Genomic DNA, 24,778 nt, shown 5'->3' with positions numbered 1-24,778 from the left:
ATGCAATAAAGGAATATCCCAAAATGTGGGAGCTGTGGCAGCAGGCCTATGCCAGATCTACGAGCAGTAGTGAAAACCAAAGGGCTTAATAGGGGACTTTCCATAGTGCTTTGAATGTTGGGATAATCCTGCTACCATGGTGTTCTCTTGTTTTCCAGTAGAGTACAATAAATTACCAATATTGTCAAACTTTTTATATGCAGAAGATCATAATCCTTAGGTTCGAGATTACAATCAATCATGTGAATTGCCTGCCAAATGTAGGTGTGTTGGTAAGCTTAAATAAATATTATAAGGTTGTTAATGTAAGCATGATGTCGTAGTTAAGCCATAGAGGCCAATTGTGCTGAAACAAAAACCAGTCAGCAGGTCAGTCAGTATCTGTCGTCTTGCCCTGGAGAACGAGCATGTGGTGTCCATTGGTATGCTTGAGGCCTTCCGCGACCGTTGGGCACCACAATGGAAATATTGGCCCTGAAATTCCAATGTCCTGGGTCCGTACGAAATTTCTACGGACCTGGGAAGGCATTGGAAAAGCCAGTTTTCAGCGTGCAATGCGCATGTGCTGAAAACCGGCTTTTCCAATCTGTCAGGTTTCTGGCTTGACAGATCCAACACATATCGGGAGCGAGGACACTTGCAGGGCAAGATTTACGATATTTACGAATATATTGCCCAGCAAATGTCCTTTAAAACCTAGCGCCTGAAAAAGCAGGCACAAGTGTTTAAAAATACACAAAAATATTTTAAAATAAAGTTATTAAAAACACATTTGATTGTTAAAAACACTACCCACTACAGTAAGTTTATTTTAAGGCTTAATTAAAAAAGCTTTTTTAAAAGTCGGGTAAAATATATATTTTTATAACAACTTTAATTTAAATGAATGTTAAAATGTAGTTTATTTTCTATTTTTTATTGTGTTTTGGGTGTTTGGGGCGGGGGGGGGGGGTTCTCATTCATAGTAATAGGAGTTCCGTAAGTCCAGAACTCCTATTACAATGAATGAGAATCTATACTAACCTGCTGTCACCAGATCCCGGCCTGCGCACGTCGCCACGTGCACACGCTGCGATGCGCAGTCATGAGAGGCCTCAGGCTCGGAAGTTCCAACGGGCACAGCAGCTACAGGTAAGTGCCCATTTTTTTCCTTTTTCTTTCATTTGCCCGCGGGAAGAGCTCTACCGGAATTTCAGGGCCATTATTATTTAATTTGCTAAGTTTCCTTTGTCATTTTTAAGATTAGGGTTTTATTATTTGTGCCTCTCTAAAAAAGGTGCACTATTGTTAGATTTTTTGAGTTTATGTCACTGGGGCAACCCAGCATCTCCTTATGGGTCAACCAAAAGAGGCATCTGCGGTCTTGATATGAACATCAATGTTATGATTTTGTTTTATTAATGTCCTTTGTTTAAAAAAAATATGCTTTATGTTTAAGTTGCTTTTTTTTAGTTGTGCCCATTTAAAAAAAAAGAGGGGCACAACTGAAAAAAGCAAAATTTGTTTTTTGTTGTTGATACTGGGCAACCCAGTGTAATCCTTTTAGATCATTTAAATAGGCATTTGTGGAGAGTAGTCAAGTTAACAAGTTTCAGATTTGGGCCCTTCGTCAGTAGAGAAGGTTCTGTATCTGTGTTAGATTTCTCGAAACAGCGGATTTTTTATTTTGCTTTTCATTAACCCTGTGCTGAGTTAGTTGGGCTCTTTTCCTAATCTGAGGAAGGACGTTCTTGCTATTGAGGGAGTGCAGCAAAGGTTCATCAGACTGATTCCAGGGATGGCTGGACTGTCATATGAGGAGAGACTGGATCAACTGTGCCTTTATTCACTGGAGTTTAGAAGGATGAGAGGGGATCTTATAGAAATGTATAAGATTCTGATGGGACTGGACAGGTTAGATGCGGGAAGAATGTTCCCGATGTCGGGGAAGTCCAGAACCAGGGGACATAGTCTTAGGATAAGGGGTAGGCCATTTAGGACTGAGAAGAGGAGAAACTTCTTCACTCAGAGTTGTTAACCTGTGAAATTCCCTGCCGCAGAGAGTTGTTGATGCCAGTTCATTGGATATATTCAAGAGGGAGTTAGATATGGCCCTTACGGCTAAGGGGATCAAAGGGTATGGAGAGAAAGCAGGAAAGGGGTACTGAGCGAATGATCAGCCATGATCTTATTGAATGGTGGTGCAGGCTCGAAAGGCCGAATGGCCTAATCCTGCACCTATTTTCTATGTTTCTCCAGCCAGAGTATGCAATAGAAAATGCTGCAAATCTCATTGCCCAGTGGATTGTGTGAAGAGAAAACATGAAAAGCATTGATTAGACAAGAAAATAATACTAATTGTGATTTAGTTATGTTTTTGGCATGGGGCAATACTTTCAGATACTTTCCTTACTTTGAGATAAATACAGCTCACAACTGGGAACTCTCAATAGGATTTGCCCAACACTGACAGCTTTGGTGTATGTTTTGAAACAAGTGAATCAACAAGCTGATTACTTTTAATGCAATATACTTCGTAGGGCTTTATAAAATTACTAATAATTGAATTGGGGAGTAAAACAGCTTTTTAACATTAAAAAAAATGGTCTCTACGTGATGTGCAAGTAGAGTGACGGCTGGTTTGTGAGGAGTGCTGTAGGTGTGCGAGTGTGGGTGCCCCCGCCCCCTCCTCGCTGGCTGACTCCCTCCCTCCTCCTCCTCCTCCTCCCTCCCCTCCTGGACCCATGTAGCACCATGACAGGGATCGCCGCCGCCTCCTTCTTCTCCAATACCTGCCGCTTCGGGGGCTGCGGGCTGCACTTCCAGACCCTGGGGGAGCTCATCGAGCACATCGAGGACAACCACATCGGTAGGAAGGGAGCGGGCCGCGGGCGGCTGGGTGGGGAGTGAGGGAGGCAGCGTCCGGCCGCGCTTGCCGGCCCGCCCTGCTGGCAGCTGTGGAGCAGGCGCTGGCCGAGCGGCGGGGGGGGAGGGTGGGGGTGAGGGGTGTTACTGGGTGTGGCGCTGGCCGTGCTGCTTTTCCGAGTCCCGTTCCCCCCCGCCCCCGGACCCAGACCCAGACCCAGGGTATGGCTTTAGGCCGAGGCTCCGCGGGGCCCCTGCCCGCAGGCCGCGCCCGGCCCAGACCCACTCACCTACCCGCTCGATGTGAAGGGTGGACGGGCGCCCGCCTGGGGCTGAGCGGGGAGATTTAGCCGCTGCCATGGCAACGGCTGCAGTGTCCGGGCCTGGCGTGTGGCCGCTACCCGGGGCGGGGCCGGGCCGGGCCCGGGGGTGGAGCCTGGGGTAAGGAAGGCGAGGGTGGGGACATTTGGGTGCTGGTCTGTAGCCCCGCTGAAGATGAGATGGGAGCCTGAATATCTCCTGGGAGGTTTGCACTGTTCATAATTTGCGTTGAGTTAAGATGCAATCCCCTCTTTAGGACTGGAGTGTTAAAGAGGATGTGAAACAATTTTTATGTTATTTTAAACAGATTTTTACGTCTCCAGAAAAGTTTGGTAACCTGTCCACTTGAAGCTTTAGACCAGGGGTGTGAAACTCTGTGCACAGTGGGCCTGATCCAACATCCTGGCACATGGCCTGGGCCATATTCTGCACAAGTTATTTGGGCACACTTGGTATATGTTTTGCCCAGTTTTGAGTGTAAAACGGGCACAATGTATACCAAATTCTGGGCACGAGGTCCTGCACCTAACCTGTGCCAGTGGCATGGCTGTTGCCACGTTGGTCCTCACTATTTTTAGGCCTACATGGCGGCTATTGAAATCAGTGTTAGATCAGTTTAAATATGCAAAGGATTGTGCACCTGTTTCAGGACCCTTCTGCAAATTCCGACAAGTTCGCTGTGGAACTGGAAAAACTAAACAGTGGTCCTTAAAGGAACAGGGTGCAGGAGTGCTCTTCCTAATTTCGAAAGAATACTGTGGACCGCTGCCACCTCTTACCCATCTCTCATAAGAACATAAGAAATAGGGGCAGGAGTAAGCCATACGGTCCCTCGAGCCTGCTCCGCCATTTAATACGATCATGGCTGATCCAATCATGGACTCTGGTCCACTTCCCTGCCCCATAACCCCTTATTTCCTTATCAGTTAGGAAGCTGCTTATCTCTGTCCTAAATCCATTCAATGTCCCAGCTTCCACAGCATTCTGAGGCAGCGAATTCCAGATTTACAACTCAGAAGAAATTCTTCCTCTTCTCAATTTTAAATGGGCGGCCCCTTATTCTAAGATTATGCCCCCTAATTCTAGTCGCCCCTATCAGTGGAAACATTCTGCATCCACCTTGTCAAGCCCCCTCATATTCTTATACGTTTCGATAAGAACACCTCATTCTTCTGAATTCCAATAAGTAGAGGTTCAACCTTTCCTCATAAGTCAACCCCCTCATCTCTGGAATCAACCTAGTGAACCTTCTCTAAACTGCCTCCAAAGCAAGTATATCCTTTCTTAAATATGGAAACCAAAATTATACGCAGTATTCCAGGTGTGGCCTCACCAATACCCTGTATAGCTGTAGAAAGACTTCCTTGCTTTTAATACCCTATCCCCTTTACAATAAAGGCCAAGATTCCATTGGCCTTCCTGATCACTTGCCGTACCTAAAAACAAGCCTGCGGACTTGCCCCGCGCCCCCTCCCCGGATCCCAGCGTGAAGACTCGCCCCGCCCCGCCGGGTCCCAGTCTGTGGACTGGTCCCGCCTCCCTCCCCCGTGTCGCAGCCTCCCGACTCTCTCCTCCCTCCCCGGGTAGCAGCCTCCGACCCGCCCCCCACCCCCCCCCTGGGCCCAGCGAGCGGACTTGACACGCCCCCCTTCACCGGCTCCCAGCCTGTGGACACGCCTCGCCCACCTCCCGGGTCCCAGCCTGCAGACTGGCCCCGCCCTCCCCTCCCTCCCCGGGTCGCAGCCTCCCGACCCTTCTCCTAGGTAACAGCCTCCAACCCACCCCCCCGTCCCCCGAGTCTCAACCTGGGAACTCCCCCTCCCCCGGGCCTCAGCCTCGCGATCCGCCCCCTCCCGCCGGGCCCCAGCCTCGCGACCCGCCCCCTCCCCCCGGGCCCCAGCCTCGCGACCCGCCCCCTCCCGCCGGGCCGCAGCCTCGCGACCCGCCCCCTCCCGCCGGGCCGCAGCCTCGCGACCCGCCCCCTCCCGCCGGGCCGCAGCCTCGCGACCCGCCCCCTCCCTCCGGGCCGCAGCCTCGCGACCCGCCCCCTCCCGCCGGGCCGCAGCCTCGCGACCCGCCCCCTCCCGCCGGGCCGCAGCCTCGCGACCCGCCCCCTCCCGCCGGGCCGCAGCCTCGCGACCCGCCCCCTCCCGCCGGGCCGCAGCCTCGCGACCCGCCCCCTCCCGCCGGGCCGCAGCCTCGCGACCCGCCCCCTCCCGCCGGGCCGCAGCCTCGCGACCCGCCCCCTCCCGCCGGGCCGCAGCCTCGCGACCCGCCCCCTCCCGCCGGGCCCCAGCCTCGCGACCCGCCCCCTCCCGCCGGGCCCCAGCCTCGCGACCCGCCCCCTCCCCCTCCCCCTCCACCCGGGCCGCAGCCTCGCGACCCGCCCCCTCACCCCGGGTCCCAGCCTGAGGACTCACCATGCCCCGGGTCCCACACTGCTGACTTGCACCCCCCCTGACCCCGGGTCGCAGTCTCCCGCCTCCCCCCCCCTTTCCCGGCTAGCAGTCTCTGACACGAGACCCCTCCCTGGATCCCAGCCTGCTGAATAACCCCACCCCCCCAGGTCCCAGCCTACGGACTCGCCCCGAGCCCCCCCCTCCCTGGGTCCCAGCCTGCAGACTCGTTCCGCCGTCCACCGCCTTTCTCCGGTCGCAGCCTGAGGACTTGCCCCGTCCCCTCACCGCTCCCGTCCCCGTCTCCTCACCGCCCCCCACCACCCCGGGTCCCAGCACTGCTGACTTGCCCCGCCTCATATCGCAGCCTCCTGACCCACCGCCCTCCCCTGGGTCCCAGCCTGCAGGCTCGCAGCCTCCCGACACACTCCCCCCACCACCCCCGGGTCGCAGCCTCCCGATGTGCTCACCCTCCCCCCCCCCCCCCCCACCAGGTCGCAGCCTCCTGCCCTGCCCCCTCGCCGAGTCCCTGTCTCCATTCCCCTCGTGTCTGTTCACCCTCTTGCTTTCCAACCGTGCATCTCTCTCTCTCTCTTTCTCTCTCTCACTCTCTCTCCCTCTCTCCCTTTAACCATCCTGGTCTGTTTCTGGTCACTCCTAAGCTAATGCTGACTGTGTGCCATCATGGTGGCCAACCCTGTGCCGCAAAATTTAAAAGATGCAGTTCTCCATGGCTTCGAGAAGCAGTACCTGGGAGACTCAGCAACTCGAGCTTCAACAAGACTCAGCACACCATGGGGCTGAATGAAATTGTACCGTAGGCTGTGCATTTGAAATCCCTGATTTCAACATTACATGAAAACACACTTCCAAAGATTACTGCAGGTTAAAACCCTGGTATAGTGGACACTGATGTAAAGGTGATTACAGTTGAGCCTTTTAATTTGAGAATTTTCAAGCATGAAATAAGAAGTCCTGGGCAAGCTATCAGGGTATTCATAACTTGGTATTCTTCACAGTACATTAAATATTTTGATAAGTACGATAATGGTGTACTGCAAATATTAGCAAAGCCCAAAATATGATGTGTATATACTTCTGCTTAGAAAATGATGAATTGATACATGATCAATCGCATAGAACACATTTGAGGATGTACTTTTACTGTAGTTACCATACTGACATTCATGCACAGAGCTTACGAGTTGTTACATTTTAAATAAGCCTAAAACATGGGAGAGGACATCGGCTTGCTTAAAACGTTTAAACAAGCTCTGCCTCAGTTTACAGAGTGCCCAGATGGTTGAGGAAGGTCCAGACACATTTATACTTGACAGCACACTGCCTTATGGAATCAAGCAGTGTGAGATGGCCTCTGAACTCCGGGTTATTATACTGAATATAATTATCAGTTATCGTAGCATTTTGAAAATTAAGTCCACTTAAAATGTATTTTGTAAGAAACTAACCCTGATTTGCTGAGAATAGCTGTTACGGTATGTGACGTCATTGACCTATCCTCCTTTTGACCTTAAATAATTTTACTGTGTAGATGCTTGCTCTACCAGTGGAGTAGTAATGGGACTGAATGATATGAGTAAGTAGGTTGTGAAAGTTATTCACAAGGATTATTCATATGTGGTGTTTCTTGATGACTGACTGTCATAAAGCAAAGTCTATCTGTGTGCGTGAGATAATTATTTTTAATGTATACAAGCTATAATAGTCCCTTGCAATATGGAGTGAAACAAATACTAATACAACTGCTGTTCAAATGAAATGTTATATCACCTCTGTTTCAACCATTCGATTCTGCTGCATGATGAATCTGTTAACTGATGCCCATCACACTGTTCACAAATGTAAACAAGAAACTGAACAAAATCAAACTGTGTTCTGACATTACTGCAACGTCCTTACAACTATCTATGAGAAATTATAAATCCTATGTCTGTACACACTTCCTGTCAACAAAACATTACTACTTGTTTTCATATTTTTGTCACACTTGTGTCAACATTTCTATTCTAAATTCCTATATCCACATTTATAATGGAAACTGCTCATGTAAACTTGTCACACTCGTCACCACTGGTGGTAGCGAATCAGTTTTGCATCTCCGATCTCTCTCTTCAATCGGTTGCACAGAGAAACTCCTGTGCTCCAACCAACTCTATGTATCTGCTTCCCAAATTGTTGTAAGTTTTGCTGTTTAAATATGAATAATAAATCAATTAATTATATACAAATAGGGCAGAATATATGACTTTAAAATGAGGACTGAATTATATTTGTACATTTTGGTCTAATTATTCCCATCCTGTAACCCTGCCTGAAGACAGCGCAAAGCCTTGACTTCCAATGCCACAGGAGATTAATAAGAACATAAGAAATAGGAACAGGAGTAGGTCATACGGCCCCTCGAGCCTGCTCCGCTATTCAATAAGATCATGGCTGATCTGATCATGCACTCAGCTCCACTTTCCCGCCCGCTCCCCATAACCCCTTATTCCCATATTGTTTAAGAAACTGTCTATTTCTGTCTTAAATTTATTCAATGTCCCAGCTTCCACAGCTCTCTGAGGCAGCGAATTCCACAGATTTACAACCCTCTGAGAGAAGAAATTTCTCCTCATCTCTGTTTTAAATGGGCGGCCCCTTATTCTAAGATCATGCCCTCTAGTTCTAGTCTCCCCCATCAGTGGAAACATTCTCTCTGCATCCACCTTGTCAAGCCCCCTCATAATCTCGTATATTTTGATAAGATCACCTCTCATTCTTCTGAATTTCAATGAGTAGTGGCCCAACCTACTCAACCTTTCCTCATGTCAACCCCCTCATCCATGGAATCAACCTAGTGAACCTTCTCTGAACTGCCTCCAAAGCAAGTATATCCTTTCATAAATATGGAAACCAAAACTGCATGTAGTATTCCAGGTGTGGCCTCACCAATAGCCTGTATAGCTGTAGCAAGACTTCCCTGCTTTAAAACTTTGTCCAATGTTATAATGATGTCATCAGTGGTCCAAAGTGAGGATGATGATATGTATGACCATAATATGGTAGAATTCTTTATTAAGATGGAGAGTGACACAGTTAATTCAGAGACTAGGGTCCTGAACTTAGGGAAAGGTAACTTCAATGATATGTGACGTGAATTGGCTAGAATAGACTGGCGAATGATACTTAAAGGGTTGACGGTGGATAGGCAATGGCAAACATTTAAAGATCACATGGATGAACTTCAACAATTGTATATCCCAGTCTGGAGTAAAAACGGGGAAGGTGGCTCAACCGTGGCTAACAAGGGAAATTAAGGATAAGTGTTAAATCCAAGGAAGAGGTATATAAATTGGCCAGAAAAAGCAGCAAACCTGAGGACTCGGAGAAATTTAGAATTCAGCAGAGGAGGACAAAGGATTTAATTAGGAGGGGGAAAATAGAGTATGAGAGGAAGCTTGCTGGGAACATAAAAACTGACTGCAAAAGCTTCTATAGATATGTGATGAGAAAAAGATTAGTGAAGCCAAACGTAGGTCCCTTGCAGTCAGAATCAGGTGAATTTATAATGGGGAACAAAGAAATGGCAAACCAATTGAACAAATACTTTGTGTCTTCCTTCGTGAAGACAGAACCAAATAACCTTCCGGAAATACTAGGGGACAGAGTGTCTAGTGAGAAGGAGGAACTGAAGGATACCCTTATTAGCCAGGAAATTGTATGAGGGAAATTGATGGTATTGAAGGCCAATAAATCCCCAGGGCCTGATAATCTGCATCCCAGAGTACTTAAGGAAGTGGCCCTAGAAATACTGGATGCATTGGTGATCATTTTCCAGCAGTCTATCGACTCTGGATCAGTTCCTATGGACTGGAGGGTAGCTAATGTAACACCACTTTTTAAGAAAGGAAGGAGAGAAAAAATGGGGAATTATAGACCGGTTAGCCTGACATCAGTGGCGGGGAAAATGTTGGAATCAATTATTAAAGTTGAAATAGCAGCGCATTTGGAAAGCAGTGACAGGATCGGTCCAAGTCAGCATTGATTTATGAAATCATGTTTGTAAAATCTTCTAGAATTTTTTGAGGATGTAACTAGCAGAGTGAACAGGGGAGAACCAGTGGATGTGGTGTATTTGGACTTTCAAAAGGCTTTTGACAAGGTCCCGAACAAAAGATTGGTGTGCAAAATTAAAGCACATGGTATTGGCGGTAATGTATTGATGTGGATAGAGAACTGGTTGGCAGACAAGAAGTAGAGAGTCTGGATAAATGGATCCTTTTCAGAATGGCAGGCAGTGACTAGTGGGGGGCTCAGTGTTGTGACCCCAGCTATTTACAATATATATCAATGATTTAGATGAAGGAATTGAATGAAATATCTCTAAGTTTGCAGATGCACCATTCAGTAAGATCATAGCTGATCATCACCTCAGTACCCCTTTCCTGCTTTCTCTCCATACCCCTTGATCCCTTTAGCCGTAAGGGCCATATCTAACTCCCTCTTGAATATATCTAACGAACTGGCATCAACAACTCTCTGCGGTAGAGAATGCCACAGGTTAACAACTCTCTGAGTGAAGAACTTTCTCCTCATCTCAGTCCTAAATGGCTTACCCCTTATCCTTAGACTGTGTCCCCTGGTTCTGGACTTCCCCAACATCGGGAACATTCTTCCTGCATCTAACCTGTCCAATCCCCTCAGTATTTTATATGTTTCTATGAGATCCCCTCTCATTCTTCTAAACACCAGTGAATACCAAGCCCAGTCGATCCAGTCTCTCCTCATATGTCAGTCCTGACTTCCCAGGAATCAGTCGAGTGAATCTTTGCTGCACTCCCTCCATAGCAAGAACGTCCTTCCTCAGATTAGGAGACCAAAACTGAACACAATATTCCAGCTGAGGCCTCACCAAGGCCCTGTACAACTGCAGTAAGACCTCCCTGCTCCTATACTCAAATCATCTCGCTATGAAGGCCAACATGCCATTTGCCTTCATCACTGTCTGCTGTACCTGCATGCCAACTTTCAATGACTGATGTACCACGACACCCAGGTCTCGTTGCACCTCCCCTTTTCCTAATCTGCCGCCATTCCGATAATATTCTGCCTTCATGTTTTTGCCACCAAAGTGGATAACCTCACATTTATCCACATTATACTGCATCTGCCATGCATTTGCCCACTCACCTAACCTGTCCAAGTCACCCTGCAGCCTCTGAGCATCCTCCTCACAACTCACACTGCCACCCAGCTTAGTGTCATCTGCAAACTTGGAGATATTACACTCAATTCATTCATCATAATTTTCTGAACTCCAATGAGTATAGACCCAACCTACTCAACCTATCTTCATAAGTCAACCCCCTCAGCTCCGGAGTCAACCTAGTGAACCTTCTTTGAACAGCCTCCAATGTAATGTATATCCTTCATTAAATACGGAGACCAAAACTGTACGCAGTACTCCAGGTGTGGCCTTGCCAATACCCTGTACAGTTGTAGCAGGACTTCTCTGCTTTTATACTCTATCCCCCTTGCAATAAAGGCCAACATTCCATTTGCCTTCCTGATGACTTGCTATATCTGCATATTAACTTTTTGTGTTTCATGCACAAGGACCCATTTCTCCATTTAAATTTTAATTTGCTTTTCTATTATTTCTGCCAAAGTGGATAACCTCATATTTTCCCACATGATACTCCATCTGCCAAATTTTTGCCCACTCACTTAGCCTGTCAATATCCTTTTGCAGATTTTTATGTCCTCCTCACAATTTGCTTTCCCACTCATCTTTGTATTATCAGCAAACTTGGCTACATTACACTCGGTCCCTTCATCCAAGTCATTAATATAGATTGTAAATAGTTGAGGACCCAGCACCGATCCCTGCGGCACCCCACAAGTCACTGTTTGCCAACCTGAAAATGACCCATTTATCCCGACTCTCTTTTCTGTTAGTTAGCCAATCCTCTCTCCAATATATTTCCCTCAACCATGTGAACTTTTATCTTGTGCAGTAACCTCTTGTGTCTTTTCAATCTTTATTTCTTTTCATCTTAAATCTCATTTTGTTGTGATCCCTATTGCCTAGATGTTCCCCTGCGTTTACTTCTCTTAGCTGTTCTGGTTCATTTCCTATTACTAGATTCTGCTGCGTTGTGTTTCTTGTTGGGCTTTTTATACACTGGATGAGACAAGAATCCTGCACACATTGTAAAAACTCAATTCCTGTACCCCTTTAGCTACCACTTTTTGCCAGTTTATTTGGGGGTAGTTAAAATCTCCCATGATTATTAATCTATGTCTTTTATTCATTTCACATATTTGATTACATATTTCTTCTCCCAACTCCTTTCCACTATTGGATGCTATGTGGTATACCCCTATTAGTGCGATCGATCCCATCTTATCTTTTATTTTAATCCATATGGATTTGGTTTCTATCCTTCTGTTAGTCATGTCCCTTTTTTCTACTGCCATTAAGTTACTATTTAGTACATCTACCCCACCCCCCTGCTTCCTTCCCTGTCCTATCTGATTGTTTTATAATCTGCACTATTTAGTTGCCAGTCCTGTTCTTTGTGTAGTGATGTTTCAGTTATTCCTAATACATCTGGTTCCTCGCTACGGATTATTGCTTCCAGTTCCCCGGTTTTGTTTTGAATGCTGTGTACGTTGCTGTACAGGCAGTTTAATTTGTCTTTAACGATTGATCCTTTTATTTTGCTTTTTAACAGCCCTTTCATACTTCTGTTTTATGACTATTTGTTCCCCGACCGTTTATGTTACCCTTGTTCCTTACCTTGATCTGGCCTTTACTCTTCTTTCCTATTTCTTTTATCTTTCGACTTATGTTATTTTCACCAAATCCTCTTCCTTCGTCTTACTGGCTTAAAGTCCTATCGACAGTACTGTTTATCCTTTCTGCTAAGACATTGGTCCCACTGTGGTTTAGTTGGAGCCGGTCCCTGTGGTACAGCTCTTTCCTGTCCCAGTACTGATGCTAGTGACCCATGAAATGTGACCCCCTCTTCACACCAGTCTTTCAGCCACGCATTCACCTTTCTGATCTTCCTATTCCTATGATAATTAGCACGTGGCTCAGGTAGTAATCCCAGTGTTACCACCTGTGAGGTCCTGTTTTTTAAAATTTATTTCCTAACTTCTGATTTTCCCATAGTAGGATCTCCTCCCTTTTCTTCCCGATGTCACTGGTCCCAACATGGACCACAGTAACTGAATCTTCTCCCTCCCTTTCCAAGTTCCTCTCAAGGAGTTACATTTACAGCATAGCAAGAGCAGGAGCAGTTTCAGTTCCAGACTGGGGCATTCGGTCCTGTATCCTTGAGTTAATGACATTCTAGTGACCATTTATACTTATTGCACCTACAACAGCTTTATTTATTTGAACTCAACAAGGGAGCATTAGCAAGTTAGGCTGGTGGATTCTGATGGTGGTAGGGGTAGTCAGTTTGACTAAAAGCTGACACTGGAGTTTTTTAAAAACCGAGATGCAAAAACTGGAGGGTAATCAGACAGCAAAAGTAAGATGCACGCACTCCTTAATGGAGTGACTGATGCCACCGAACCTGAGAAGGTACCTATAGCAGAATCAAATTTATATTGAGAGCCACCAAATGGAGGTGCAGTGACACTTGAGGCATTCTGTTCGGTTCCAGGTTGGTGATGGATATAATGTTTATAGACCCCTCCATATATATCTTGATGTCAGAGGAAATCTGACTTCACCTCTGCTTTACTGGACACGCTGTCGTGCAACTGTATTATCTGATCCAAAACGGCCTACACATCTTATGAAAAAGCTCTTCTTCGATGAGTGAACGTTATCATAACATGAAGTTCATCTGCTACCGCTCCTTCCAAGGCACCTTGGAATGCCCATCCCCAGTTGCCCTAAGAAAGTGGTGATGGGTATTCTCCTTGAACAGCTGCAATCCTTGGTGTTTCAGAATTTTTACCAGGCAATGATGAAGGAACATTGATAAATGTTCAAGTCTGGATAGTTTCTTGATTTGGAGCGGAACTTGGAGGTGATGGTGTTTTCGTGATCTTGCTGCTCTTGTCCTTCTTACTGGCAGAAGTCGCAGGTTCTGCTGAAGTAAGCTTGGCGAGTTGCTGCAGTGCATCCTGCAAATAGTACTGAGTGCAGCCACAGAATACTGATGGTAGAGGGGCTGAGTATTGTGTCTAGTGGCAGAAGCACCAATCAAGCAGACTGCTTTGTCATGAATCGAGTCAAGATTCTTGAATGTTGTTACAGTTGCACTCATCCAGGTGAGTGGTGAGTATTTCATTATGCACCTAACTTGAAACTTGGAGATGATGAGAGAGGCTTTGGGAAGATTAAATGATGAGCCACTCACCACAAAGTACCTAGCTTCTACCATGGTGTTGATATGGTTGGTCCAGTTAGGCTTCTGGTCATTGGTGACCTGATGATGTTGATGGTAGGTGATTTGACGATGTTGGTGTTGTTCAAGGTCAGAGGGAGATGGTCATTGTCTAGTACTTATGTGACACGAATGTTATCCACTACTTACCAGCCAAGCTTGGATATTATCCAGATAGGCTGAACTGCATTATTAGAGGAGGTGTGAATGGAGCTGAACACTGTAGGATTGTCAAATAACGTCTCCACTTCTGACCTTATAATGCAGGGAAGGTCATTGATGAAGCAGCAGAGGATGAATGGGCCAAGGACATTGCACTGAGTCTTGGGGCTGTGATAATTGACCCCTGATAATCACAATGATCTTCCTGGGTGGCAGGTGTGACTCTGGCCACTGGAGGGTTTTCAATTTGATGCAATTGACCTTGCTTTTGTTAAAGCTCCTTTGTGCCATACTTGGTCGAATGTTACCTTGATTTCAAGGGTAGCTATTGTCACCTCTTCTCTGGCATTGAACTCTTGCATCCATATCTGGATCTAGGTCTGGAGCAATTAGTTCTGGCAGAACTCAACCTGAGCACCAACAAACAGGCTATTGGTGAGTAGGTATCGCTTGTTGGCACTTTTGGTGATTTCTTCAACACTTTGCTAATGATTGGGAGGAAGCTGACAGGGTGGTCTTTGGGAGTTTTGCACTGCTTTTCATGCATAGGACATTGTTAGGTAAATGCAAGTGTCATAGCTGCATTGGAACAGCTTGGCTAGGGGGCTAACAAGCGTATGTCTTCAGCAATTGCCAATCTCCTCCCTGTCCAACTCACCCCCGCCCCCCAGCACTGTGGATGCAGGATGCAGGCAGTAGCCATCACCGACCCGCTCCTTAGCTCCCTCCAGAACATCCGTTCGCTTGCGAGCAAGGCCCTTCCCATCCATGACTTCATTGTGAATGATAGCATCGACATGACTATACCTTCCAACACTTGCCCTGCTCAGACCACCATCATGGCAGTGTAGCTCTCATCAGCAAATCACACCTTGATCTGCCTCGCTACTCCTCTGGCACTTTCTCCTCCTTTGAGCATCTCGCCCGATTCCACACCTCTTGCCACTCATTTAAAATTCTTGTTCTCTACCACCCACCCAAGTACCATAAAAATATTTATTGATGATATTTCTTCACTGCTTTCCTCTCTCTGCCTCTGCACCGAATGACTTCTCATCCTCAGTGATTTCAACCTCCATCTCAATTCAACATGCTCTCTCTCTCAGTTCACAAGCCTCCTACCCTCCCTTAATCTCTCCCTCCATGTAAACTCCCCAACTCATATTTACGGCCAGCCACTCAACTTTACCATCTCTCGTGGCCTCGCTACTCCCATTGTGACAAGCCACCTCTGACCAATTCCTCGTATCGCTCTCCACCAACATCCCCCCCCCGTCCCCCCGTCCCCTTCCACCAACCCCCAACCCTACCACCTCCTGTATCTGACCCTGGAAAAAACTCTCTCCTGACTCTCTGACAACTGCATTTATGAACTCTCAACTGTCCAGCTTTGGCCCTCCATTCACCACGACATTTCTGCAGCTACCGATCTGCTCAATCATACCCTCACCACCATCTTTGATGTCCTAGTCCCTATTAAAACAATTATTCTCTCTTCCCCCCTAGCCTTTCCCCTGGTACAGCCATGATCACCACACCCTTAAGTCCAAGGGATGCAGACTTGAACGGATATGGCAGACAACTGGTTTAGCCATTCAATGCCAGATCTGGCTGGACCACATAATGCACCATCGGGTCCTGCGCTCGTCTGCCAAATTCACTCACTGTTCCAGAATCATTTTGGAATGTAAAGATAAACCCTGGCTTCTATTCTTCACTGCTAAATGTCTTTTTAAACCCTTCTCCCCAATCTTCACCCTCACCTCCGACAATAAGTGTGAGGAGTTCATGGACTACTTTGGCTCTAAGAACGAGACTATCCATTCGGCTGCCTCTGCCAGTTTCCTTCCTTCCCCTAGCCCACCAGGCCAAACCTTCTCTAAGGATCCCCCCTGCTCTCGTCCTCGCCCTGACTTCACATCTTTCTCCGGTTTCTCTCCAATCTCCCCTCATGACCTTTCTGAGCTCATCCTGTCCATGAGACCCACTTCCTGCTCCCTTGACCCTATTCCCATCAAACTGCTGATCACCCAACTTCCTTTTCTGGCTCCCATGTTAGCTGACATTGTTAGCAGTTCTCCTCAGGTACTGTCCCTCTCTCCCTCAAATCTGCCGTCATCTCACCTCTTCTCAAAAAAACAACCCTCGACCCCTCCGTCCTTGTAAATCAAGAGATAAACTCTTAAAAAATCATGGTATAAAATATATGAATTGCTATTTTTTTCGAACACAGATCCATATAGATTGACAGAGATTAAATAAGTCACTAATATAAACTAACAGGTCACAGCTCTTTACGAAAACTATATTGCTATATCACTGCATCTGAAAATGTTTTCCAAAATACTTCCTTTTTTGGTTAGTGAATCTGGGTTTATGCTAATATTTTTGTACAATCTATACATTAAAGCAAGGCACTGCCATTTCAATATCTTCAGATACCTTTAGGCATCGAATCACCCTTGGATGTGGATGGTAAATTTCCAGACAATTTTCTTATGGAACGATGGGACAAAGGGGCAAAGATTTGCCTGGTACCCTTTGACTAATATTCCTTATGTGGGTTATGAATTATCCAGCTACAGCTTTATTATATGATGCCCTATATAGATGCCTCCGGATTAATATTCAATATTACAAGCGATGTCTGGGTATGTGCTTATAAGGCTAAGATCAGCTGAACAATTCCCTGTTGAATTTTGAAACAAAGTGTTTGATCTCGTAAACAGAAAGAAAGGAGGCGGGTAGTTTACTTAATAAGATCATGGCTGATCTGTGACCTCAACTCAACTCCACTTTCCCGCCCGATCCTCATATCGGCAGCCAAAATGCTCATGTGAATGGACACTGAGAAACCCCTCAACAGCAGAAAGAGGTCTTGGGCTTGAAGCTTGCACGCATATTTGTAGTCTACATCTATCACCTAAACCTTCAAGAACATAAGAATTAGGGACAGGAGTAGGCCATTCGGCCCCTCGAGCCTGCTGCACCATGGCTGATCTTCTACCTCAACTTCACTTTCCTGCACTATCCCCACATCCCTTGATTCCCTTAATATCCAAAAATCTATCGATCTCTGTCTTGAATATTTACTCAGAGCTTCTACAGTCCTCTGGGGTAGAGAATTCCAAAGATTCACGATCCTCTGAGTGAAGACGTTTCCCCTCATCTCAGTCCTAAATGGCCGACCCCTTATTCTGAGACTGTGACCCCTGGTTCTAGACTCCCCAGCCAGAGGAAACATCCTCCCTGCATCTACCGTGTCAAGCCCTGTAAGAATTTTGTATGTTTCATTGAAATCACCTCGCATTCTTCTAAATTCTAGAGAATATAGGCCTACTCTACTCAATCTCTCCTCATAGGACAATCCCCCATCCCAGGAATGAGTCTGGTGAACCTTTATTGCACTCCCTCTATGGCACGTATATCTTTCTAAGGAGACCAAAACTGTACACAATACTCCAGGTGCGGTCTCAGCAGGACCCTATTTCATTGCAGTAAGACGCCTTTACTCATGTACTCAAATCCTCTTGTAATAAAGGACAACATACCATTTGCTTTCTTAATTGCTTGCTATGCCTGCATGTTAACTTAGTGATTTGTATACAAGGACACCCAGGTCCCTCTGAACACCAACATTTCCCAATCTCTCACCATTTTAAAAAAATACTCTGCTTTTCTATTTTTCCTAGCAAAGTGGATAACTTCACATTTCTCCACATTATATTCCTTTTGCCATGTTTTTGCCCACTCACTTAGCCTGTCTATATCTCCTTGAAGCCTCTTTGCATCCTCCTCACAACTTGCATTCCCACTAGCTTTGTATCATCAGCAAACTTAGTCCCCTCATCCAAATCATTGATATAGATTGTGAATAGCTGGTGTCCAAGCACCAATCCTTGTGGCACCCCACTAGTTACCGCCTGCCAACCTGAAAATGATCCATTTATTCCTACTCTCTGTTTTCTGTCCATTAACCAATCCTCAATCCATGCTAATATATTACCACCAATCCCATGAGCCCTAATTTTGTTGAATAACCTCTTGTGTGGCACCTTATCGAATGCCTTCTGAAAATTCAAATACACCACATCCACTGGTTCCCCTTTATCTATTCTGCTAGTTACAACCTCAGATTTGCCAAATATGATTTCTTGTTCATAATTCCGTCTTGACTCTGCCAATTATTATTTTCTAAGTGCCTTGTTACCACATCCTTAATAGATTCTAGCATTTTTCCTACTACCAATGTGAGGCTAACTGGTCTGTAGTTCCCCGTTTTCTCTCGCCCTTCTTTATTAAATAACGGGGTTACATTCGCTACCTTCCAATCTGCGGGAATCGTTCTAGGATCTATGCAATTTTGGAAGATGACAACCAATGCATCCAATATCTCTATAGGCACCTCTTTCAAAACCCTAGGATGTAGGCCATCAAGTCCACGGGATTTAACGACTTTCAGTCCCATTAATTTCACCAGTACTATTTTTTTTACTAATACTAATTTCTTTCAATTCCTCATTCTTGCTAGACCCTTGGTTCTCCACTATTTCTGGGAGGTTTTTTGTGTCTTCTTCCATGAAGACAGATACACAGGCGCCAAAATTGCCCCTCGGGAGCTCAGCCGTCGGCAGTCGGTGCCCCTGACAGCTTCGCGTGGTGGGAAGCTGCTGTGACTGCCATTTTGTTTTAATTATTGGCCGACTCTGTAGTAGGCCCAACAACGGAGGCCGCTGGTTCAGCCGAGCCGCCAACAGGCAGCCCAGCACCCTCCAGTGAGCGCCAAGGAGGCCTCACTCAGCCTCATAGCGTCCTTCCCCTTTAAGTGAAGGGAGGGACGTTGCTCCGCATCAGCGCGACGCAGCACGTCTAGTGTCGTGCTAATGTCATCAGCGTGCCGCTGATGACACCACCCAATTCCGCCCCGTTCCCGACTCTCTGCCACCCCCAACAACGTCCCGTTCATTTTTGTATGCAAAAGGCCTGATGTTCCCTCCAATCTCCGCCACATCTGTCCTGGCGGTAATTCTTAATTTAATTTGAAATGGGGCAGTGGGCAATTTCGGCCCCAAAGTATTTGGTTAACTTCTCTACCATTTCCTTATTCCCCATTATAATTTCTCCTATCGCAGCCTGTAGGGCACCCACATTTACTTTCGCTAATCTTTTCCTTTTTGCATATCTATAGAAGCTTTTACAGTCTGTTTTTTATGTCTCTCGCTAGTTTACTCATTCTCTTTTCCCTTTTTTTAATCAATTTCTTGGTCCTCCTTTGCTGAATTCTAAAATCCTCCCAATCCTCAGGCTTACTGCTCTTTTTGGAAACTTTACAAGCCTCTTCCTTTGATCTAATACTATCTTTAACATCTCTTGTTAGCCACGGTTGGATCACATTTCCTGTGGGGCCTTTGTGCCTTAAAGAAATGTATGTTTGTTGTAAATTATGTATTAATTCTTTAAATGTTAGCCATTGCTTGTGTACCATCATGCATTTTAAGTCATCCTTGACTCCGAGGGACTGCCTAAGAGAAGAGATACCTTTTAATGTATTTTCCTAACCTACCAGCCAAATCTCCCCTAAGACCTACCTAGTATGCTTTGTTTAAATTTAAGCCCCTTGTTTCATATTTAACTAAATGATTTTCAAATTCAATATAAAATTCTATCATATTATGGTCCCTCGGATCCCTTTACTACAAGGTTATTAATTAAACCTTTCTCATTGTACAATACTAGATCTAAAATAGTCTGTTCCCTAATTGGTTCCTCAACATACTGATCTGGAAAAGATTCCCTGAATTCGTCCTCCACACTATTACTGCAATTTTGGTTTGCCCAGTCTATATGTAGATTAAAGTCCCCCATGATTACCCTTGTTACATGCACCTCTAATTTCCTGATTTATACTGTGCCCTACATTACCACTACTGTTTGGGGGCCTATAAACAACTCCCATCAATGTTTTCTGCCCCTTGCTGTTTATTAGCTCCACCCAAACTGATTCTACTTCTTGATTTTCTGAGCTAAGATCCTTTTCCGCTACTGTCTTTATCCTATCCTTTATTGTCAGGGTTATCCCTCCTCCTTTTCAATTTTGCCTATCTCTTCTAAATGTTAAGTATCCTGGAATATTTAGTTCCCAACCTTGGTCACTTTGGAACCACATCTCCATAATGGCTATTATATCAAAGGGGTAAGCCATTTAGGACCGAGATGAGGAGAAACTTCTTCACCCGGAGAGTGGTGAACCTGTGGAATTCTCTACCACAGAAAGTTGTTGAGGCCAATTCACTAAATATATTCAAAAAGGAGTTGGATGTATTCCTTACCACTAGGGGGATCAAGGGGTATGGCGGGAAAGCAGGAATGATGCACTGAAGTTGCATGTTCAGCCTTGAATGGCAGTGCAGGCTCGAAGGGCCGAATGGCCTACTTCTGCACCTATTTTCTATGTTTCTATTAATTTCTATCTGCGCTATTAATTGATTTATTTTGTTGTGAATGCTTCGTGCATTCAGATATAGTGCCTTTAGCTTTGACTTTTTTATATTTTTCCCTGATGTCACCTTAATCAGTGATGACCTATTACCTTTGTTAAACTGTCTGTCCCTTCCTGACTCACTATGCTTATTTTTTATCCAAAACTCTGCTCGAGAGTGTGCCTTCCAGTTTTGCATAAAAAAGTGTATGCAAAAGGATAATAGATGTATATTATGCTTGAAATGGTACCTCCCAGAGTGTGTGGGCATTTCTAGATTAGGTTTGTGTCATACCTAATGGGTCTCAAGAAATGTGTGCAATAATAAGGAACATACCAGAGATTTAACTGATACAAGCAAACTTCTTTTTCATTTGCAGCCAAATGCATGTAAGCTGGGTGACTTCATGGACTTGGTTCTCAACCTCTCAATGCAGCAAACACCTATGCTTTTACTGAAAAGTGGTCCAAGTCGCAAATAGTATCACCCTCTTTTGGTGCATCTCCTGCATCAGGACCTCCAACTGTTCCACAACAAAGGGAATAATGTTGCTCATAGATTTTTGTTGTGCTGTTGTGATCAATTACTTTCCTGTCCCCAGCACAACTTCTTCTTTAATGGCTAGCTGCTACTTGTTAAAATTTATTTGCCAACTGGATTTTCCAAACCCCAGCCAAGTGTGTCATAGACCAAGCTCTATGCCCAAGCTTTTCCTATGTCTGCAGCCTATTCAAACTGGGAGGAGGGAATACTATCAGAAAATTGGATAAGGCTAGCCATCTACACTGCAGGCGCAGGCAAGTTTGTGCATTGGATGGGTCCAGCCTCACTTATTCCAATACCAGAAAATTGGGGGATGACCATATTTATAATGGAAATTGCCTATGTAAAGTCACACTAATTACACCGTTCCACCAAAAGTGGTGCTGTAGCATCCAGTTCAATTTTCCAGCTCTTCAGCCTATGCTGCAGAGAAGTATCTATGCTCCAACCAACTCTTACTCTTTGCTTCCCAATTTGTCATACATTTTGCTATTTAATAAAATGGGGACTGAATTACATCTGTGCACCCTGGTTCAATTTATCGTCGTCCTTTAATGCTGCTTCACCTGCCGACTGCAGCAGATGACTGCTGGGAAAGAACAAAGGTGCTGTCTTTGGCTTTTATCAAAGATGTTTGAGGTTTTGTTTTAAAAGTATAGGTCAGTTCCACAAACATGAATTTGGTTCTGATTCTGTGTTTCTTGGTAACTTTGTGCTGAATTGTTGAGTTGAGTGATGAGTTGGTGAGCCTTCCTGAAACAGGTTTCCATTATGGAAATGTTAATATTTTCTTCATAATCCATTTTGCTGGGGAAAAACAATTTTAGTGGGTGAGCTTCCATAGCTCCTGCCTGAGTGTTATGGAATTAAAGAATGAGACAGCACAGAAGGAGGCCATTCAGCCCACCATGGCTGTATCGGCTCTTTGAAAGAGCTATCCAATTTGTACCACTCCCCTGCTCTCTCCCCAGAGCCCTGCATTTTTTTCCCTTCAAGTATTTATCCAATTCCCCTTTGAAAGTTATTATTGAATCTGTTTCCACCAACCTTTCAGGCAGTGCATTCCAGATCACAACAATTCTGTGTTTAAAAAAAAAAGTCGTCTCATCTCGCCTCTGGCTCTTTTGCCAATTACAAAGTTGCTATGGCAGAAGCCTGGAAAGCAAGTTACTTTTCCATCTCAGTTGGAGAACGAGACAAATAAATTAAGACTTCCCAAAAACCAACTACTAGCTCCTTCAAAAATAAAGTTCAAATATGGATGCTGATTATCAGGATTACATATATAATTTTACCTCTTATACTTAAAAATAAATTCTAGTGCTAGATTTCCCTTTTGTCACCCAGTTTCCTTTCTAATTTGAGGATTCCTGTGCTCCTAAAGATATTTGAAATCTCATGACTGTCAAATATTTGCTAGTTATGACATAAAACTTAACTCCTCACCAGTTGGGAATAAATGATAGTTAAAAGAAAGATTTATAATAGCGCCTTTCACGACCTCAGGACGACCCAAAACCCTTTTCAGCCAGTGAAGTACTTTTGAAGTGTAGTCACTGTTGTAATACTGGGCCCCAACCTGTGAAAGACCATCAGCGGCAGGTCGGGGCCATAAAAGGAGTGGCGAGCGGCAGCCATGGGCGGGCAGCATGGCGGCGTACCACTTCAAGGTACAGCTTGCAAGCGGGTGATGGCAACGAAGAGGGACTTCGTCCAGGTCGGTGATTGGAGCGTGGGCAGGTACATCAGGAGCGGCAAGAGAATGTAGAGGGACCAGAAGAGGCGAGGGCCCAGGGACAGCACGGGCTAGCTCACACTGCGATATGTGTACGCACTAGGCCCGTGTAGCAGAGCTGGTCTCCAGTCGTCTTGGGTAATCCTTGCCACTGACCAAGACTTAGCTCTATCAAACCCGTGTGGTGGCTGGTGTGCAACGGTCACCACACGTTTTAAAAAAAATCCACACAGGCATCTTCCACCCTTCAAGATGTAATTCGGGATCTGGAATATTCGGTCCTTCATTGAAACACCTGTGAACTCCTCCCTTTTTGGCGTGGAAGCAAGTCATTCTCGTTTCGAGTGACTGCCTATGATGATGATTTTCCAATTTTAAACCTGTGTCCTCTGGTTATGGACCCTCTATTATTGGAAGCAGTTTGCTCATTTAGTCTATCAAAACTCTTCATGATTTTGAACACCTATCAAATCTTCTCTTAACCTTCTCTGTTCTAAAGAGAACAACCTCAATTTCTCTAGTCTCTCCACATACCTGAAGTATTTCATCCCTGGTACCATTCCAATAAATCTCTGTGCCCTTTGTAAGGCACTGACATCCTTCCTAAAGTCTGATGCCCAGAATTGGCCACAATACTCTAACTGGGCCCTAACCAGCATGTTATAAAGTTCCTTGCTTTTGTACTCCATGACTTTTATTTATAAAGCTGAGGAGCCTGTATGGCTATTTAACAGTCTTCTCAACTTGTTCTGCCACCTTAAGAACATAAGAACATAAGAAATAGGAGCAGGAGTAGGCCATTTGGCCCCTCGAGCCTGCTCCACCATTCAATAAGATCACGGCTGATCTGATCATGGACTCGGCTCCACTTCCCTGCCCGCTCCCCATAACCCTTTACTCCTTTATCGCTCAAAAATCTGTCTATCTCCACCTTAAATATATTCAATGACCCAGCTTCCACAGCTCTCTGGGGCAGAGAATTCCATAGATGTACAACCCTCAGAGAAGAAATTTCTCCTTATCTCAGTTTTAAATGAATGGCACCTTGCTCTAAACCTATGGCCCCTAGTTTTTCTTTACCCTATGAGTGGAAATATCCTCTCTGCATCCACCTTGTCGAGCCCCCTCATTATCTTATATGTTTCGATAAGATCACCTCTCATTCTTCTGAACTCCAGTGAGTAGAACCTACTCAACCTATCTTCATAAGTCAACCCCCTCATCTCTGGAATCAACCTAGTGAAATTTCTCTGAACAGCCTCCAATGCAAGTATATCCTTCCTTAAATACGGAGACCAAAACTTTACGCAGTATTCCAGGCCTCACCAATACCCTGTAGCAGGACTTCTCTTCTTTTATACTCTATCCCCCTTGCAATAAAGGCCAATATTCCATTTGCCTTCCTGATTACTTGCTGTACCTGCATACTAACTTTTTGTGTTTCATGCACAAGGATCCCCAGGTTTTTCTGTACTGCAGCACTTTGCAATTTTTCTCCATTTAAATTATAATTTGGTTTTCTATTATTTCTGCCAAATGGATAACCTCACATTTTCCCACATTATACGCCATCTGCCAAATTTTTGCCCACTCACTCCAAATACACCACATCCACTGGTTCCCCCTTATCCACCCTGTTCATTACATCCTCAAAGAACTCCAGCAAATTTGCCAAACATGATTTCTCTTTCATAAAACCATGCTAACTCTGCTTGATTGAATCATGCTTTTCCAAATGTCCAGTTACTGCTTCCTTAATAATGGACTCCAGCATTTTCCCAACAACAGACAGGCTAACTGTTCTATAGTTTCCTGCTTTTTGTCTGCCTCCTTCTTTCAAAGACCTATGGGGTACTTATACCCCCAGGTCTCTCTGTTCCTGCACAC

At 45.3% G+C, this 24,778-nt stretch overlaps 1 protein-coding gene across 3 annotated transcripts in view; it reads left to right on the top strand.

Moving 5' to 3' along the window:
* Window positions 1-2,714: 2,714 nt before the first annotated feature.
* The window catches only part of jazf1b (JAZF zinc finger 1b), a 447,675-nt gene continuing 425,611 nt past the window's right edge, over window positions 2,715-24,778 (top strand). For 2 of the 3 annotated variants that reach the window (XM_070880824.1, XM_070880823.1), the window contains exon 1: window positions 2,715-2,848. In XM_070880824.1, the coding sequence (XP_070736925.1) occupies window positions 2,734-2,848 (115 nt within the window). In that variant the 5' untranslated portion in view covers window positions 2,715-2,733. Of the gene's footprint in view, window positions 2,849-3,296; window positions 3,371-24,778 lie in introns of those variants that run through there. The other variant, XM_070880828.1, reaches the window with a different exon arrangement.

The sequence above is a fragment of the Pristiophorus japonicus genome, chromosome 5 (assembly GCF_044704955.1).
Source record: "Pristiophorus japonicus isolate sPriJap1 chromosome 5, sPriJap1.hap1, whole genome shotgun sequence".
NCBI classification, from domain to species: Eukaryota; Metazoa; Chordata; class Chondrichthyes; family Pristiophoridae; genus Pristiophorus; species Pristiophorus japonicus.
This window is presented reverse-complemented; position numbering and strand designations above follow the sequence as displayed.